Source organism: Diceros bicornis, chromosome 4 (assembly GCF_020826845.1).
Source record: "Diceros bicornis minor isolate mBicDic1 chromosome 4, mDicBic1.mat.cur, whole genome shotgun sequence".
Classification (NCBI taxonomy): Eukaryota; Metazoa; Chordata; class Mammalia; order Perissodactyla; family Rhinocerotidae; genus Diceros; species Diceros bicornis.
The window spans coordinates 95,958,417-95,971,902 of NC_080743.1; the positions used below are offsets into that span (position 1 = coordinate 95,958,417).

Consider the following 13,486-nt stretch of genomic DNA (forward strand, 5'->3'; position numbering starts at 1 on the left):
AATAGGGTGATGTAGAAGCTGCCACCTCTTCAACCATGAAAGGCACATACCAAATTGAGTGAGTTCTGTGTGTTATCAGTATTCCTTTTAGCAGAGTACAGCAAGCAGCAAATGAGAGATTTATTTATATTTCGTAGCAGAGGAATTTTGGGGGGAGGCGGGGGTATGCATAGTTTTGAGATAAGGCTTGAGGGTCAGTCTTTGGGGGCAGCTTTGCCTGTTGAATTAGCAAAAGTCCACACTCTTAACATCTGTTTTATTTATTGGATGGAGTTGAGAAATCTAGTTCTAGATATTTTATATAGTATCCACCTGGATTACTCTGTAATCCTAATAAGAAACCAAAAAGGCACCAAAGCAGCAGTAGCAGATGAATTTTTATTAAAATAGATTTTCCTGAAGACTTTATAGGAAGACAGATCAGAGGTCTAGTCCCACTGACTCACCAAGGGAGGCTCTTCATCCAGGATGGCTTGTGAGCCCTGGTGGTAGCCTGCATTCCCCGTTTATAATTAAGAGTGGCCCTTCTGAAGGACGTGGGGGACTGCTGGGGAAGGGGCATGTATAAAGGAGGTACTCGTAGACTTTTTTCCCCCTTCTGTTCTTTTGCAGTTTAGCTGCATGGTCAGACTTAAGAATAACGGCTAATATTGAGGTTTATGAAAAGTGTACCTAAGGGAAATAATAAATAAGTCTGTGTGAGAGCGAGTTGGGTAAGACAATTTAGAGAAGGGGACATTGAGTAAGAAAATTAGGACTTCAGCAGGGAGGATAGTGGCAGAAGTAAGCAGGAGGGTGGAGGGCTTGTAGAGGTCAGGCCTTGGAAGGCGGGGGGTAAAGAGGGGGATGTGGCCTCTTGTGATGACTCACCCCGGCCCTTCCCCTCCCTCTTGCTTTTTTAAGGCAGAGGAAGTATTCTGCCAAAATTTTGCTAGAATCCTTTTGACCAGTGCCCACTCTTAAGTGTGAACTTCCTGGTAAACTGTTAAAGACAACATTTTCTTGAAACAGTTTCTTCCAGTTGGAAGTTAAATGTCCATAACATAAAATTTACCATTTAACCATTTTTAGGTGTAGTTTTGTGGTATTGAGTACATTCACATTGGTGTGCTGGGTACTCTTAGACTTTTATTCTTAAAAGGAAAGTAAGTAGAATCAATTACGGTTTTAAATCACCACCAAAATGTTTTTAAAGGCTTGTTAACTGTTATAACTAGGTATTCTAGGGGTTACCTATCGGTCTAATGCAACTCCACCTAATGCTGGAATCCTTTCCAATTCCACACCGTGCTGACACTCAGCCTGTCCTTAAACACCTCTAGGGCAGGCAGTCCATTCCATAACAGGTATGTTTCTTCAGATATTTGAAGATGCTCTCTCTGTCACTTGACCTTTTATCTGCGTTAAATATTTCCACTTCCCACCAAACACATGATAGAACAAGAAGCAATCTACTGTCCCTCTCATTTGTTTGAGTTTTTACTCATCTTCCCATTCTCCCATGCATGTCGTCTGCAGCTAGCAGTCAGATCTCACCAGTCTCGCACAACTCCTTCTCTAGCATATTCCCTAAATGTTTCTTTTCTGGCAACATGCCCATCAACAGCAAGAAGCACATACAGTGGGATTACTACAATATTCTTTTACAGACAGGTGGAAATATTAAATTTATATAGTTTTCCCACTGCTTGGATGAATGTTTTCCTGAGTAATAAGTTTAACTTCTGAAAATTAAGGGCACTTTGGGAGTATTGAGGTTCATTTCTCTTATGTGGGCAGCTGGAGTCACCTTCTTTCCCTGGACTGTAGGGTATATCCCTGCCTTTTCTTCATAACTGGTAAGAAGAGCAGGTTGACATTACTTGAATTCTTTTTTGCACCTGATACTTTCCTTTGAGACTTTCGATGCCTTAGTGCAGCATTTTCCAAATTTTATCAAAGAATGACAGTTCTGGAAGATGTTAATAGGTGTGCCATGAAAAAGTTCTGTGGTTAAATAAGTTTGGTGGAATGTTAGTAGCAGAGAGTCACTGCATTGTGCAGGACTTCGGTGCCTTGACTGCACTTGAGGAAATCTGTTTACAATGAGGACATGGGTTGGGCAAACTTATTTGAGTGCACACACCCTTCTTCAGGGTATACATAATTAACATATGAAGGGTAACACTGCCTGGCTTAGAACATTTCTATATTTGTTTACAGATAATTATGCTAATATGTTTGAATATTTAGTAAAGGACGCCATACTCCAGTTAGCTGTTGCTTGGTATGCTTCCATCAAATTACAATCTAAGTATTTGGATAACTTACATCACATTTTTTGTTGAGTTATGTTCCGTTGGGATTTCTCTTTTGTAGTTTAGTGTAGATGGACATTTCCAAGAAATAATTTCTATACATTTCTTTAGTGTTAACCTCTCCTAAATATATTGCTTGCTCTTAACCAACATTTTATGAGAATAATTCTTGTATATATCCCCACAGGTGATCAATTTTCTCAGCCTATTAAATTTCCCATGAATGGAATCTCAGATGTGAAAAATACCTCAGGAGACGGTGAAAACTTCCCGTCAAGTTCTAAAAAGTCTGAGGACTGGCCTGACTGGAGTGAGCCTGAGGAGCCTGAAAACAAAACTGTCAACATCCAGATTTGTCCTGCAACCCCCTATGATGCTGCCAAGTCCCCACCCTCTAACCTGAATGTGGAGGAGGAGACTTGGGATGACTTTGAGCCCAGCAGCTTAGATTCTGAACTAAACCCAGGAGGTGGAATTACTGCTGCAAGACCTGTTACCTCAGGGGAGCAAAAGGCCATTCCTGCTTTGCTTCCACTCACTGAAGAGTCCAAGCCTTTGAAATCAAGCCTACCCCAAAAGACCATTCTTGCACAAAGTGGGGATGACCCAGACCAAACCAAGCCACTAAAAGTGTTGTCACAAGAAAGGCACCTTAAGCTTCCATCAGAACTTGGTTTAGGAGAGGAGTTTACCATTCAAGTAAAAAAGAAGCCAGTAAAGGATCCTGAGTTGGACTGGTTTGCTGATATGATCCCAGAAATTAAGCCTTCAGCTGCTCTTATTTTACCTGAACTGAGGACAGACACGATGGTTCCTAACAAGGATGATGTCTCACCAATGATGCAGTTTTCCTCAAAATTTGCTGCTGCAGAAATTACTGAGGTGAGGATTATTGTGCTACCAGTTTAAGGATTTCCCTCATAGGTGCCAGTTGTACTGTCCCATTTATAACAAACACCTTGCTGTTTTCCCAGTGAGGGAAAAGACCAGTGTGCACAATTGGTTAAAATGATCAAGTGAAGTGTCAAATCAGTTCTTATAAATATCTCTTCTTCCCCAGAAAAGTATAGCAATGCCTGGGGTTTCCTGGGCCACTTGTTACAATAATAACCTTTTTATTTGGAAAAGGGATTAAACCAAGAATATGTTGTCACAGACTGATTTTATTGGATTACATTGTCCTTGGAAAGTTATTTCCAATGCTGTGGTTTTGTAATACTGGAACCAAAGTAATCCTACTTTTCAGCTTCCTGTTATAGTAAGTTATTTTACTTAGCACGAGGAAATGTATTGTGGCATCAAAAGATAAGTGTTAGGCCCCTTTTGAATTCCTGATCTTTCAATTTGGATATGCTTTGTTTCAGCGGTTACCCTTGGTTTGCTTTATCTCATTGCAGGGAGAGTCTGAAGGCTGGGGAGAAGCCGGGGAGCTGAACTGGGAAGATGATAACTGGTGACGACGGGTATGAGTTAAACTTTAGGGAAAAGGATTCCTTTAAAAAAAATCAAACTAATACCTCACAAGTGGGCTCTGCAGACAAGAAAACCTAAACGCATCCTGTTTTCCCATACCAGGAGCTCTTTTTCCAGTCTGTGCCAACTGCAGCGTGAGCCCTCGAGTGCTGGCTGAAAGCCCGCACAGTGCGGACGCTCCAGGACTGGCTTCTCAGAGGAAGAGCCTGAGTGCACTGGACTAGGGCCAGCTTCTGTGAAGAGCAAGCTGTGGAAAGGTTGAATTTACTGCTTTTTTCTAGGACAATTCCAGAAGTAAAGAAAATAAATACAAAAATTCAAGCTGATTAGCTTAATTTTGTGCCATTTCTTTAACAGAAGAGTAGGCTCTATTATGAAATACAAACTACTGAAAGAATTTTAGCTGTAAAGTATATAAATGATTTTAAATGGTAAGTTTTCCTTAGGCAGCTTATTTATTTGACAGTTGTGCTGTCCCAGTGAGTGGCCCTGTGGGCACCGGGGCAGTTACTGACTGTTCCACATGTATTACGTTGTACCAAAGTTCTTAATGAGAAATATCCTCCACAGTCCTGTTCTCTGAATGGCCAATAAAGACTATTTTCACTAGATTCAACTTACAAAAGTTGTTTTATGTGTTAGAAAAGGTACAGACATAATTACATCAATATTTTCATTTACAAGAAAGACATATTGTAGGATGACAAAAATCATATCTAATTTTATTTAGTGATAATATGGCCCAGTCCATTCAAGTTTCACCCTCGAGTACACGACGTTTCAGCTTATCAATCCTTTCCTGGAGTGTTTCCATTTTCATCAGAAGCCAGTCTGGAGCAGGAGACTTCTGGAGCAGTAACTCAACTGTCTCCAGGGCCCCCGTTGCTGCCTGCACTGCTGACCTGTACTCTTCTTCCAGAGGGAGCTCGTGACGGGCTCTTTTTGCATAAGGCTGGAGAAAAACATGACGTTAGTAATGCTGTGATACCTATCCCAAAAAAGAACTTCCTTCTGGACTAGAGTAAAGCTTATTAGAACAAATTCTAAAACTGTAAAAAAGGTTTATGTGCAAATTTTATTCTTGTCATTGGTTCACACCCCCACAATCATCTGGAAACATATGTGAAGGCATTTTTGGTTTATCAGTGATTCAAGGTGCTGCACCATTATTGTCCAAGGAAATGAGAAGTGCTGCCTTGTCCAGTCATTTCCATTGAGTATTCCTTAGACATATAACCTGTCCTTACAAAAAAGCCCCCAGTATGAATTTTCTAAATGCTTCCAGTTTTATTTTTAATGCTACGTTTATAATAAGAGCTGTGGTCTTTCAGATGCTTTTGGAGCCAGTTCAATAAACTGTCAAGCTTTCTAACATCACTGTACTAGGAGAGGGGAGGAAAGGTTGGGGCCAAGACATCCTTTATAATCACTGTCTTCTAAGGAAAGTCCTAAATTCTTAAGGGCTTGTTTACACTACTGATATAGTTAACTTTATATATTTCAGGCATACAAGTTACATATCTTGAAAACAAGTTATTAACAGATACTTAAACTTGTTTTCTTTTTATAAGAGTTGTAACTAAAGCTTACCAGAACATTGTTCCTCTTCCGGATTACTATTCCAAATACACTATCAGTGCTCAAAACAATATTTTGAATATCCTTAGTTGTGTCATATTTCTGCCTTTTAATAGGCAGATATGATTTCTACACACTGCCAAAAATTATTAGGCTGGTTTGATAAATGAGACAAGAAATCCAACTAAACATTTTGGAAGGTAAGTTCATTAGTTTCCTTCTGTGGTTCAGAAACTCCTGCATTTGTAGTATTACCGGTACAAATACATAACTCTTCCAAAGGTTACTACAAATAATTGAAAATTATATTGAAAGAGTATATTTAGTATGATGTTTAAAACTTTATTTTTTTGTAGTCCCACCTCTGTTCTATGTGTTGATAACCTTTCAGGAAGAAGAAATGTGATTTTTAAAAGAGCACCTACCATAAAGCAGGAGAATTTTACATGTCTAGATCTATTTGGTTACTTTGATATTTAGTGAGGCCAAGAACCATACTCATTTCTGTTTTCCTTTTATCAGTAATATGGCCAGAATTTCTCTCATTAAAGCTTGACCCATACTGAAAAGCAGTGCATACCTGTGAAGATGACCACTTTGCTTCTTCTACAGTCACTTTAGCAAAGGGTTCCCAGAAAATACCTTTTTCCTTTTTCACACGCTCCACTCTGGCAGCTGCAGTTTCATCTACAAACCCAGTCTGCCAGAGAGCATGAAAAACCAAGTAAACATCAACATGTTAAGCACTCTACTAGTAGTCAGAAGATGAAAAGGCCAGTGTGTGTGTGTGTGTGTGTGTGTGTGTGTGTGTGTTAAGTGCTGAGTGTTCAACTCTTCTGGCTTAGCCTGTGAACTAGGCAAATTTTGGAAGTAAGTGGGACTCATCTGTAAATGTATCCTCTTAGTGTAATTTAGATGAAATTTCAGTGTTCTCCTTCCCTACAGAAAAGCTGTAGTGTCTTCTTTCCAGGAAAAAATGATAGTCTGCTAACCTGTACTGTAAAGGGTGAGAAATTGGGGAAAGCAACATGTACACACACATACTCAAATCCAAATATATAACATATAAGATAAAATACACATAGCCCAATTTAATGGGCATATTATAAAAAACAAATGAAGCATAATTCACCTTCTGGTGTTCTAAATTTGCAGTTTAACTGTTCTGTTAGTGCTTCAATTAACCCTTAACTTACATCGTAACACTCACAAATGTGGGAGCCATATGATTCAACAGGTTGGTTTAACTGTAATAGCAGCTTTAAAAATGTCACAGTTTGGAAAAGTAGGTCTTGGTCTCTGTCAGTGCACAAAAGCCTTGCCTAAATCATATCTAAGTTACAGTAATGAGCATGAGCCCCTCAGGCCTGCTGTTCTTCATGTGTGTCCAATTACGATTAGTAAGAGTTTAGGGATCCTTGTCAGTTATCTCCCTGCCTGAGCTATCAATGCTATGGTATCCCCAACTACAGGCAGAGTGACAACAATGTGTCACCACTGTGCTGAGCACTGTGAAAAATTTAAGCTAAGAAGATATTCAGCTTGGTTACAATAAAACAATTTCAAAAAGTAAGTGACACTACGACTTTGATTCTATATAAATAAAATACCTTCTCCAGAAAGGATACAACTTTGTTCTTAGTTTCTTCAGAACTGAGACATTGTGGAACTATCTCTTCATGATTTGTTCCCTATTAAAAGATTGAGAAACAGGACCAATTTTAATATTTCAACAACTTGCAAAGACAAATACATGAGTTTTAAGAGCTACCTTAATCAAAAATGCATTTCAAAAGAAAACAGTGCCAGAGGATACTCAAAAGAAAGTAAGCTCATAGTTCTTTCAGGGTGCCTTAGGATAATACAGTATTAACTTGCGTAAGTATAGAGCTGTAAGCTTCAATTACTTCTGCTCAGTCATCCTAATGTCTCTGGGCCCCTTATGACCAAAGGCATGACTGCACAGCGACGGACAGGAGTAAAGGAGCAACCCATGCCAGCACTGCCTTCTCCATAAAACCAAACTAACAGGCTGTGTTTGTCAACCTAACTAACCCCTATGATAGTTTGAGATGAAATGTATTATCGTTCAACCCAAAAACACCATCTGGAAGACAGTGCCTGCGTCACTAGACCCGGTTTGAATGCTTGTTCTGATTGTTACAACCCACACTTCATTTCTCTATGCCTCATTTTTAAAGCCTGTAACATAGATGATTAGTAATATCCCCTCTAGCAGAAAATTTTACGACTAAGATACAAAAGCAACTCAGTAAATGTTTTTGGAATGTTCTGGAATATCTGAAATGTTAAAATGTTTTGGAGGTCACGATAGATGGGTCTCATAATTTACCTCAGCAAACTGAGTAAACGCCTCCAAGGTATGTTGTTCTAGTAGCCAATTTCTGTCAGTTAGCAGTAAGGCAAACATAGAAGACAGGTTGGGCAGAATTTTGTCCTAAAAAGAGAAATCTTATTAAATAAAGGAAAACGTCAGGAGAGTACATTTGCTATTCCTAATGTCAAGTTTCCCTAATTCTGTCTCGGTGAACCCATATTAAAACAAAGGTTAAGTCATGGCCCTCCTTTGCTCAGATCCTTCCATTAGCTTCCCATTTCCCTCAAAGTAAAACCCAAAGTCCTTACACTGGCCTGCAAAGCCCCACCACCTCTGTGTTAGCTATACTGGCTTCCCTCGATATATCAGGCATGCTCTCACCTCACAGGCTTTGACCTACTATTTCCCTTGCTCAGTAGGCGCTTTCCCCAGATACCTGCGTGGCTTGCTCTCAGCTTCAGGTTTTTACTCACATGTCACCTTGGTGAGGTCTCCACTGTCTATATCCCATTGAAAACTGTACCCCCACATACACCTCCTCTCTTCCCCTTCTTCCTTTCTTTCTCTCCGTAGCACTCACCACCATTTAATACACTATATATATCACCACTTTATTAGTCTGCTGCCTCTCAACAGGCTGAGGGTGGGTATTTATTACTTTCGTTCACTATTGAATCCCCAGTGATTCATAGCGCCTGACAGATAGCAAGAACTCAATTTTTTCTTTAATGAATAAATGAATCAATCTCATCTCATAGCTTTAAATGCCTTTTATATGCTGATGAATCCCCAAAATCTCTTCAGGCTTTAACTTCACTCCTGGGAATATATATATTCCTGGGACTATATAAGGTAATCTGTGCCAATAAAACATTTGTTCCACAACTTCTGGGCCCATCAGGGTCTGTAACTCTGCACTAATGAAGCAGCATTTTGGAATACATTTATTTTATGCTAAAAAGAAGATAGCTCAAATGCAAGTATCTTTGGATACTTTTATCCAGAGGGTTGTAAAGAAGCTATCAACATCCATATCTATCTCATGAGACATAACCTTACATGATAAAAACAAATGGTATGGTATTGTTTACCTGTGAACAAGTAAGAGAGCCCTTTAGAAACTAACCAGTTAACATTTTTAGTTTCAAAGATTTTAATCAACATGTACTGAGAGAACGTCCATCATGTTTTTGCTCTAATTACATAAAAAACTTCTCATCAGTGAGCTCTTGTTATAGTCTCTCCCATGGAGATGAAAAAAAAAGTCAGCTATCTAGAATTGTTGGGTTTTGACCATAGTAATAAGGAATGCAAAACTCAATTTAGGAGGAGGGTCTTCCCGTGTGAGATATGTCGTAAAATTCAGTAGAAGTGTACTGCCAGGCATTTACAGTACAACTTTGTAAATACATATCTGTCAACTATATGTACTTTGTTTTTTAAGACTATTTTTGAAAATGTTGCAAACGAGCTCCCTTTCATGGATGGAGAACCAAGAGAATAAGTCTGATAAATTACCCAAGTTCCTCATTATACACTGTTCCCCAGACGACATAAGATACGTTTTCCTTCCTCAGGAACACTGTGTGCTAGAGCCCAACTGGGACAAGAATCTTAGACTACAGCCAACTCCAGAAATGACTTGTATGTCAACATATATTTTTCTCAAAGCAAGTAACTGAAAATGAGTTCTGTTTTGACAAAGTCACCCTCTCTCCACAGAATTCCAGCAATTAAAAGCCTAAAAATCCCTTAGTCAGTAGTAATTCTTACAGAGATTTTAACCCGGGAACAGAATTAAGAGAGTATTACCTGGATAGCTTGAGGTATAAAAAGTTTTCCTAGAGAACACACAAAATCGAGCACTGCCAAACAAACGTGGTCAGGGGGCTCTAATCTAAGTAGTGAGGTCTGCAGAGTTACTACCTACAGAGGCAAAGACCAAAGAACAGTTATAAAGGAAAACAAGTATTTTGTAGAGACAATAATGATTCAGATTTTCATGGATATGTGGGGAGAAAAGACCTGCAGCAGACGAACACTCTACAAAGCCTAAACTTCATGGGTGAAATTTGCATAAAACTATCAAATAACTGTGTCGATTATTAACAGCATTCATCCTACCAACCACTGTAAAAAAAAAAAAGAAGTGTTCCTGAAAAACTATATACCAGTGCTCTTCTTTCAAATCTTTAAAAATGATTTTATATTTTAAATTCTAGTGAGAGAAGTTCATCATTTAAAGCAGGGATTGGCAACCTTTCTGTAAAGGGCCAGATGGTAAATATTTAAGGCTTTGAATGCTACATGTTCCCTGTTGCTTATTTTTTTTTTTATTTTACAAACCTTTAAAAATTGTAAAAATCATCCTTAGCTCTTGTCCTGAAAACAGGAAGGAGGCCATAGTTGGCTAACCCCTGATTTAAAGGAACGCTGAGATAAAGTCTTCTATAAGGGAAGCAAGGCCTAAATGAACAATTTATTTATGTTGAATTTTAGAACTTTAGTTATTTGGGTTTTTTAAAGGTAGGTACAATCATATCAAAATTATCAGTATTTAAATTTTTCAAAAAAGAAATTAGAACCTTGAGGATCAACAAAAACTTTGAGTCAGTTATTCTACTGTATTCTCATTATGTATAATTTAGTAATCCATGTTACACATATAGTAATTAAAAAATATATCTAATTAGTAAATATTTGTTAATGCCGAGTTCTTCATGTATACAACCACTAACCAGTCATCCCAATTTAACAAGCCCTCAGCAAACAAAGTATCAACTTGCCCCCTATTCTTACCTGCTGTATCAGCTGGGGATCTAGAGTTTGAATGAAAAATCCCAACAGTGGAAGTAAAAGGTTGAGTGTCTGTTGAACATAAGGTTGACCTATTACCTTAAATAAGAAACACAAAGTAATTTTGGTGAAAATTTTCAATCACATGAGAATAGCAACTTTTTAACTAGCACTTATTATATACCAGGCAGTACGCTAAGTGCTTCTATTTATTACCTCACTTATACCTTATAACTCTTTGAAATTATTATTACCCTCACTTTACTAATAGGAAAAAGGGACAGAGAGGTTAAATAATTTGTTCAAGATCACATGGCTAGGAAAAAGCAGAGCCATGATTCAAACCCAGATTTACCTTGGATGGGGATCTAATTACTTTTGTCTGCCACTGAAAAGCTTGTACATTCCTTAGTCTTCTTACAATTCCATTTCTCTTCTCCATAATTGTTTCTATCGTGACACAGTAAGCTGTATCGCCAGCAGAGAGATCCTCAATGAATATTTATTGAACGAATTGTGAGGATCAGGGGAAAGAACTTGAAGTCAAAATACTGCAGTAGGGAAATCTGACCATCCATAAACTTTAATGATAAAACATCTGCAAAACCATTTCTATTATTTCCCCAAAGTGTGAATGTTGCCTTCAGCTTCCACTGGCTGGGACAACCAGAGGTCACACGTTTATTTCTACTTAGTCAAAGATAACAATCATCATATTTCGATTTTTAAACATCATTTTTAAACTACAATAATCTGCGGAACACATATCATTTTAATTCTAGCCCAATCATCACTTGGCTTTCTGGCTTTTCTGGGGAAGAGGAATACAAATTAGCCACATCCATCCACTTGCCCCTCCCACCTTTAAGCCAGATCACTCTCGATTGCCCAAAAGATTTTATAAAAGACCCTAGAATCACAGAAACAGGCTACACTAACCCACAAGAAAAGAGAAACAATAGGGGAAGAGATTTTTTTTTTTAAATAGGGTCCAACTGGTCATGAAAATAGTTAGCTGGACTTCACTGTCGCTTTACTAGCTTCTAGTTTTACTAACATAATTCCAACACACTCTTAAAAAAAGAACTGGCTGCAAGGGAAAGTTCCAATTATAGGTTCTACCAAGCACTAAACAAATTAGATACATTTTACTCTACTGGGAAATTTCAGTACTACTCTTTTTTCAATATTTTATTTGTTCTTCAGGGAAATGATCAGTTGCTTTCCTTACCAGTTTAACATTTAAAAAAGCCCAAAGCTGACTCCCAACTTCCACAACTGCAGTTTGTTGTCCAGTATCCAGAGCTTCACTGGCAGAACTACACACAGCGAGCAAAGCAGAGAGCGCTGCGATCTAAAGGTGAGACAGGGAAAGGATCCGCGTTTAGATCCCAGTCTAGAGGAGCTGGAGCCCAGTTACCCAGAGTTACTAACAACTCTTCATAAAAACTCATGCAGAATTATATTCCTAAGACTCAAAGCCATCTTTTCAGCTATTTCTTTAATACAAATATATTTTATTAAAACTGGTTTTCCTTATACTCAGAAACATTTGCTTCATTTTTCTAAATAAACAAATCTTTTTTCCTTTTAGGTTGAAAATTAAAACAAAATGGAAACAGCATTACATTTTAAAAAATAGGTTTGATACAAATAGTATGATTGAGCTAATTTATAATATTCATCAACGAAAAATTCTATTTTTTTCACATTATGCACCTAGCAATCTTTTTAAGTTACTAGATTTTTCTTGTTGCCGTTGTTTTATAATTAATCTTTCAAGTTCCTCAGCAACACTGCATTCAATAAGCAAATATAGTACTTAAGAAATACACTATCTAGAATTTGAAACTGAAAACAATCTTTTCTGGATTCTATATATCAAATCTCTCTCTCTGACTGGCCAGGAATGGGGTTGGTTGGTGGTGGAAGTAAAGCGAAGGCCATATGAGAATGTAAAGATCAGTAACAAGCCATTATACTTCAACAACCACACTTAATTTGATGTTATTACCATACAGCTCTCTAAGATTTACCTGTTTCCTTTTACAAATAAACATGTTAAATGACCTGCCGAACTAAAGTTTTGGTCACAGAGCAAAGATTCACTCAATTTTAGAAAATAGGTGCTTTTATTTTACCTAATACAAAAAATTTTTTGTCTTTACTATAGAATTTAGTGCACAATAAGTGCAAAACCTGAACAATTTAACCTACTCCTAACCAGGTATTTAATAGTTTCCCCAAAATAAAGGTACATAAAAACTTATATTTCCTTTGGATACATGTAAATGTTTTAAATTATCTTGATAATTACGGTCAAGTGCCATTCTTTAACAGAGTATCAGAACATTTACCCTCATATGGAAAAGCAAGCCCTGAGAACACCCTGAACCTAAAATTGCAAATAGGACCCCAACCCCTTGAATGCCCTGTCCCCATCCTTGCCTGATTTTTCTCCACTTATCACAAACTGAGAGAGACATATATAGATACAGATATAGATATATTTATTACTTATTTCACTGTCCACAGCTCAGCTAGAATGTTAAGTCCAGGAGGGGAGGCATTTCTGTTTGATTTGTTCCCTGATATATCGCCAATGCCTAGAACAGAGCTTGGTACATGAGACCATTCAAAATATGTTTGTTGAATCAATGAATGAGCAAATGAACATTAAGCTGGAAAATTCAACTACATGTACTATATTCAGTCAATATATTTTTAAAAATCATATTTTTTACTTCTTACAGATAAATATCTTTTTTATCCCATTATTTATTTATTTATTTTTTTTTTGTGAGGAGATCAGCCCTGAGCTAACATCCGCCAATCCTCCTCTTTTTTTTTTTTTTTTTTTGCTGAGGAAGACGGCCCTGGGCTAACATCAGTGCCCATCTTCCTCCACTTTATATGGGACGCCGCCATTATCCCATTATTTTAAAAGGAAGCATTCTAAATAGAAAAGTAAGTAAAGGGGCAGAGTAGGTCTGTATAAAATGAG

The 13,486-nt window shown here is 37.7% G+C and overlaps 2 protein-coding genes across 5 annotated transcripts in view; one reads left to right on the forward strand and one right to left on the reverse strand.

Moving 5' to 3' along the window:
* SCYL3 (SCY1 like pseudokinase 3) overlaps positions 1-4,096 on the forward strand; it is a 37,836-nt gene extending 33,740 nt beyond the window's left edge. For all 3 annotated transcript variants that reach the window (XM_058540103.1, XM_058540102.1, XM_058540104.1), the window contains exons 12-13: positions 2,485-3,179; positions 3,695-4,096. In XM_058540103.1, coding sequence (XP_058396086.1) covers positions 2,485-3,179; positions 3,695-3,754 — 755 coding nt within the window. In that variant the 3' untranslated portion in view covers positions 3,755-4,096. The remainder of the gene's footprint in view (positions 1-2,484; positions 3,180-3,694) is intronic.
* A 285-nt stretch (positions 4,097-4,381) lies between these two features.
* The window catches only part of FIRRM (FIGNL1 interacting regulator of recombination and mitosis), a 40,847-nt gene continuing 31,742 nt past the window's right edge, over positions 4,382-13,486 (reverse strand). For both annotated transcript variants that reach the window (XM_058540096.1, XM_058540097.1), the window contains 7 exons: positions 11,714-11,836; positions 10,486-10,581; positions 9,499-9,612; positions 7,702-7,806; positions 6,959-7,039; positions 5,929-6,048; positions 4,382-4,722 (listed from right to left, as the gene is read on the reverse strand). In XM_058540096.1, coding sequence (XP_058396079.1) covers positions 4,522-4,722; positions 5,929-6,048; positions 6,959-7,039; positions 7,702-7,806; positions 9,499-9,612; positions 10,486-10,581; positions 11,714-11,836 — 840 coding nt within the window. In that variant the 3' untranslated portion in view covers positions 4,382-4,521. The remainder of the gene's footprint in view (positions 4,723-5,928; positions 6,049-6,958; positions 7,040-7,701; positions 7,807-9,498; positions 9,613-10,485; positions 10,582-11,713; positions 11,837-13,486) is intronic.